The sequence below is a fragment of the Schistocerca americana genome, chromosome 8 (genome assembly GCF_021461395.2).
Source record: "Schistocerca americana isolate TAMUIC-IGC-003095 chromosome 8, iqSchAmer2.1, whole genome shotgun sequence".
In the NCBI taxonomy this organism is placed as follows: domain Eukaryota; kingdom Metazoa; phylum Arthropoda; class Insecta; order Orthoptera; family Acrididae; genus Schistocerca; species Schistocerca americana.
In genome coordinates this window covers 53,726,587-53,732,586 of record NC_060126.1, presented here as the reverse complement: position 1 = coordinate 53,732,586, position 6,000 = coordinate 53,726,587, and the positions used below count along the sequence as shown (strand labels likewise).

General features: G+C 39.6%; 1 protein-coding gene across 1 annotated transcript in view; it reads left to right on the top strand.

Annotated features, from left to right (window-relative positions):
* The first annotated feature begins 4,821 nt into the window (after nt 1-4,821).
* The window catches only part of LOC124545155 (eukaryotic translation initiation factor 4E-like), a 41,408-nt gene continuing 40,229 nt past the window's right edge, over nt 4,822-6,000 (top strand). Inside the window, exons 1-3 of the mRNA XM_047123988.1 lie at nt 4,822-4,952; nt 5,157-5,326; nt 5,410-5,587. Of these exons, the coding sequence (XP_046979944.1) occupies nt 4,923-4,952; nt 5,157-5,326; nt 5,410-5,587 (378 nt within the window). The 5' untranslated portion in view covers nt 4,822-4,922. The remainder of the gene's footprint in view (nt 4,953-5,156; nt 5,327-5,409; nt 5,588-6,000) is intronic.

Here is a 6,000-nt window from a genome sequence, read left to right as displayed (position 1 = left end):
GGTGGCAGGAATACAGAAAGCTGAACAAACAGGTGTCGCTAAACAATTCCAAGAGCTTGCTCAGCAAGTAACATAATGGCACGAGCTGTGTTTACAGCAGGTGTCACAGTTGTTGCAAGATTAGAAGAGTGTGCACAGTGAGAATTATATGAGTAGAAAGAGAGTCGAAGCTAACTGTGGATGTTAACATTGATGTATGTGTTGGCACCATCCGCGTTTTGAGGCTAGAGATATGAGGTGTTAGAAGCCGTATATGTACCTAAATGGCAGCATCGACCAGCAGTAAGTGCAGGAGGCCGCGACATTCGAAGAAAGTTCATAGAACAGAGAAGTGGGGAAACATGGACTACTGAAGGATGAGTAAAGTTAAACATTTTCGTGTCCTTTCCAGAAGGTTGCATGTCAGAGTCGTTTAATCAAACTGCTCTTACGTAGTGCATTCTGGATCGTATGTCAGTGCACTAGCTTTCACAGACTATCAGGACGTCAATAAGATTACATTATTGCGATTAATTGGAGAAAATAAATCAGCTAAAGTTACTCATAGTATGTGACAGAGATGGAGTTAGCATTCGAGCATAGCAGCTGCTGAACTTTCATTCCTTCAGAGGTTTCAGAAACAATATTAGGTGCAGATTTTGTTTGTGTCATGAAAATCGTAATAGACATCAATGGCGCACAGATTAAAAGAAATCATGAGATTGAAACTTACCTGAACAACAAACATAAATATGGAGCAGTGCCACATGCCGTAAAGTCTAACAAGGTGATAAGTGTGCCTGCAGTGATTCACAAGACTGTGCATCACGTCTACACCCCTCCCAGACAATCAGTCTATCTATGTCCTCTCATGTTAATATCTGATTGGTTCATAGCACCAAAACCAATATTCGAGGAATCACTGATGGCAAATGTCATATGTACATCTGGCTCATGAAGGTCATTTGGAGATTATGATGGGTTGAATGCAAGTACCATACCCGACTATTACCAAGTACCTAACATTCGCGCCTTCACTAAGGAGTTAGCAGGGCGAATAGCTTCAGCATCACTGACTGTAAAAAAAGCTTATCACCAGATACTGGTAGTGGAAGAGCTATATCTAAGGCATCAGTTACAACGCCATATGGTTTATCTGAGTGTGTCCGAATGTCTTTTGGATTGAAAAATGCACTGCAAATGTGGCAACGAATTATAAATGATGCACTTACGAGGGCTGAAAGGATGTTTTGCCTATATTGACGGCATATTGATGTTATCGGTGTCAGAAAACTTTCATGAGAAGTAATTGTCTGCTGTGTTTGAATGTATCAAGAAGTATGGCACAATAGTACATGATGCAAAATGCACACTGCAGAGACAGCAGGTGACATTTTTGGGTTATGAAGTGTCAGACGGAATACACCCACTCGGGAATAAGATAGCGATAATGGACGAGATGACCCGACCAGTGGCTCACCAGCAGCTTTAAAGATCCCTGGGTGCACTCAGTTTCTGTCGACAACATCTGCTAAAAGCACATTAACAGAAGTCTTTGAAATTGCCCATTGCTGTGAAATATGGACACAGACAGGACAGTTTGACATGTAAAGGCAAACTTACGAAAAGTGATGTTAATAGCTCACCTGGTACCACAGGCACCCCTATTAATAATACTAGACGAGCCAGCCAGCAAGCATTGGGAGCAGCATCACATCAACATGTATACAGGCAATAGCAGCCTTTGTTTTTTACATATGGGGGGCGCGCTGGGCATGTGCCCCGGCCTTGTGGCGCCACCTGCGTTGCCACCCGTACCGCTCCCACCAGTCAGCCCGCACGCTAATCGTCTGTTTCTCTCGTCAGTCAACTCGACTGAATCAAGTAGGTACACTTCCCTATGTAGCACGCGCATCTACGTCATCATATTTTTTATGTTTCTGCCTGGCACTTAGATAGCTAACACATACCTATGAGAAAAGTCGTGGCCATTCTAGTGATCTCGATACGTTAGACTGTCTGGCATTTTTTCGAGAAAAGTCGCGAATATTCTATTATTTTCTTGTACAGAGAGACTTCGATATGTGGCGTTATAAGTACTGACTATTCGCCAAATAGGAAGCTAGTTTACATTCAGAAGTAGAAATATTAAGACTGAAGAGTTAATAAGTAATAAGTCCTAGTTGTAGCAAGTGCAAGTGTAAAGATTGGTCAAGAGTGAGAGTGACCAGTTGATTGTGAAGTATTAATAATAGTACCGGTAATTCATAGTAGTTTCTCAGTAAAAACATTGTTACAAGACTCATAACAATATTTTTACTAATAACATAACAATAGTTTCCTATACCTAACTCGTAATACTAATTAGGTATGGGAAACTATTGATGCATATATCTCTGGTAACAGTGACTTTCGAGAAGGTTCCTATTGTTACTGTATAGGCCCTCTATCGAATGCACTAGAAAGAAACGGAATCGACAGTAAAAGTTCCACATACATAAATTGCCGCATGACGTCATCATTGGAACTCTCCCTCATATCATAAGATGGCATTGTCTTGTATATGTGTATAATCAGTTTAAATAAAACTTTCTTAAACTTTGCACGTGACTTGATTATTTTTTATTATGGTAAAAGTAAAGATAGCTCAAGTAATTTTTAGCTCTGCCTCCTTTTGGTTTTTCTGTATCTGGCACTGGCCTGACAATAAAAAACACAAGAGGTGACAGCCCCAGGAAGGAGCACACTAAGAGGATGATCATGACTGGGAAGGCACCGTTCTTAGAGAAGTGCTGTAGGGCAGGCTGGGTAAAAAAAGACAAGTACCCATATGTGCCTAGATCTTTGCTCTACAAGTGGGAAGGGGGGGGGGGGGGGAGTGGGAGGCATTGTAGGAACCACCACCAATATAGTGGAAGCGTACAGTCGATATTGGTGGTTCCTCCATGACAAATGTCAAGCCATAATATGATTCTTTTTTTTTGTCATAGAGAGTTCCATTTGTTTATGCTTGACTTCAGCTGTCACCATAATTTGATTTTCGAAATAAAGAGTTAGATCAATCCAAAGTTTTATCTGTCCGAACCACGAACGACCGCGGTTTGCGCATGTCGTGGCCCCGCCGGGGATTGCATTGTTGACGATTCAAAGCGACAGTTGCAGCATGCTCTCTGCTCGAAGAAACCATATATCCTCCAGATTACATCTCTTGCTAAACCATATATCCTCAAGATTATATCTCTTGCTTACTTACGCAGAGTTCACCACTTACCACTACTATCTGCGATGACAACTCGCAACAAATGGCATCGAAATTCACTAAACAACTCACAACGATCACGTTTAATGCTCACAATAGCTACGGCATTCACAGAAAAACTTATTATGATAAGAAGTTTGGCCCGATACAAGAATATCAATGTACGAGACTGTGTGGTTTATGAAAGCTCAAAGTCTTCTCTCCTTCCACGAAATAACAATAAATGAGAATTACTTTACACCAATCCTCACAAAACAATCAGCATTCCTCATGAAGGAAGATACTTGTCAGCACACCCTAGAACTAACCAAATAAGTGAGTTATATTGTCATCATGATCTGCAGAAATATCTGCGTTGATGATTGATGTCTTTTTATACTAACATTTGTGAATAAATGAGTAATTCCATTTGTTTTCACTTCATGTCGTTAGACGATATGTAATACTGTGTTACTTCGTGCAGTTCCTTCCGCTGGTGCTTCTTATTTTGTTTGCGAATTGATCAGTTGTTGGCTCTCTTGCATGATGCTTTATGTAGCGATTAAGTAATCACACTATTACTCTAAATGACTTATATTTATCAGTCAAAAATCAATTACAACTGTGGGTAGTAATAAACAAGGAGTAATCAAATATTCCAAAGAGCGAACATAACATACAAGCGGTCTCTATCCCAAACTATAAAAAAATCACTTTGCAGGTTTCCTTTCTAGTAGAGAGCCCGAAAAGTTAATTAACCTTCACATAACGACTAACAAACTCCCTTAAGTATTTCTCAGGTTCAGTCACAGAAATGTTTTGTTTTGAAATGCAAAATAAATGGTTCAGTCTGGTATATAAGCTGCCAGTTACTAACTAACGAAATGTTATTGCTAGCCTTGTCGCTCCAGTTTTGCAAGCAGAAAATCTGAAATTTCACTGTGGCCTCCGTATGAAATATGCTGGCAAAACGCTGTCGTAACTTTGTATTTCTTGAACCTTTTTTATTTAGGTACTTCTTTACCTACAGTCACCTTTTCTTTTTCCGTAGCCTTTTCATCACAGTAAACACAACACAAGCTCCCAAGTAAAGAAGGAGATCCATAGCAGACTATTTGCGCAATGAGGCAACGTGTGGATACGCGAACGCCCATGGGTACATGGTTTTTTTCCACAAATTTTTGTTCATGTCCTTTGCTTCCCTTGCGTCTGCCATTGAGCACGAATAAAGAGCCACCGTGTGGCCGCACCTTTATATGAACAATTAATGATACAAAAATGAACAGAGAAATGCGAGAAATTCACTGTAGCGTTGGAACGTTTTGCGTAGTAGGTGATGTTGACAGATTTTAATTTTAATTTGAATATTGAGTCGTAGAAGCAATATCCATGTTTTATTTACGAGATGTTAAACCCTAATCTTCCTTCTATTGTCCATATTGTAGAGAGTCATTAATACTATGGTGAATAATTTTACTTTTCATGACATAGGATACCCGTTTAACAGCTTGAATATAGAATTTTATCACCACTTCTGCCATTTAGAGGTGTAGTTTAGAGATTGAGAAAGTGACTCGATTATCCCATATGTAGTTGTTGACCAGTGATGAGTTTTGAGATGGCTTCATGGAAAGTAAGTGTCGATTTGACCACTAGATGGCTCTGTGACAATTCGGTCAAATAATGGTGGTTCGTCTCTTGTGACATGGCTGAGAATAAAGTCGATGGTATGGAGGTAAGGTGAAATGCATGTAGTTTCAGTTGTGTGTGGTGATGGTGACTGCTGTTTGTAATTGTGCAGCAATATTTTAATACAAATGTTTTGTATACAAGCTTGTTATGCAGTACGGGCATGCAGCATGTGGCCGGCTGTTCAACCTGGGTTGCGAAAATGGAACACTTGTGTTGAATAACGTTCCCCCTTTTTTTTTTTTATTAGGATACGGACAAGAAAGAAGATGGTGTTAATGATGTATCACCAGAACTCTCTATTAAACACCCGTTGCAAAACACATGGACTCTGTGGTATTTAGATAACGACAAACAGAAGAGCTGGGAGGAAAATCAGAAAGAAGTAACAAGCTTTCAGACAGCGGAGGACTTCTGGAGGTATTATCACACATCAGAATAAGCAATTGTGTTATTCATCAGTGCGAACACGATGTTACAATCATCAAATTTTCCATCTACAGTTTATACAATCATATTAAAGCAGCAAGTGAACTACGACAAGGCTGCGATTACTCGTTATTCAAGAAGGGTATTCGACCAATGTGGGAAGATGAAGTGAATAAAAGGGGTGGGCGTTGGTTGATTAACTTGGAGAAGAAACAGAGAGCTAGTGATCTAGATAACTTCTGGCTGGAAATAGTAAGTAAAACTGATAAATGTCAAGAGGTATGTTTAACTATAGTGTTATGAACCATATGTGAAAACTGCTTAATATGGAAAAACAGTTGTAGACTGTCCTATTGTACGTGTGGATTAGATATCCAATTGATGTATGTTATAACTGTTTTTGGGGTCCATATTGTATTGTAAATGGGTTTCCATTTCTTTGACTGTGCTGAGTGGTCCATTCAGTGTACTGGACCAATGCTTGTAATTTGTTTGAGAGTGGAAAGTTCTCCCAATATCTATTTACTGTGTTAAAATGGAACGGGCGTGCTCTGAAGCTCCTTTAAAATGTATTTGTGAAGGTGCATTCACATGATTCCACATTTCTATTTAACTTTGCGCATGAGCTTAAATTTCAAACAGCACTGCAATGCATGTGGAAAAGC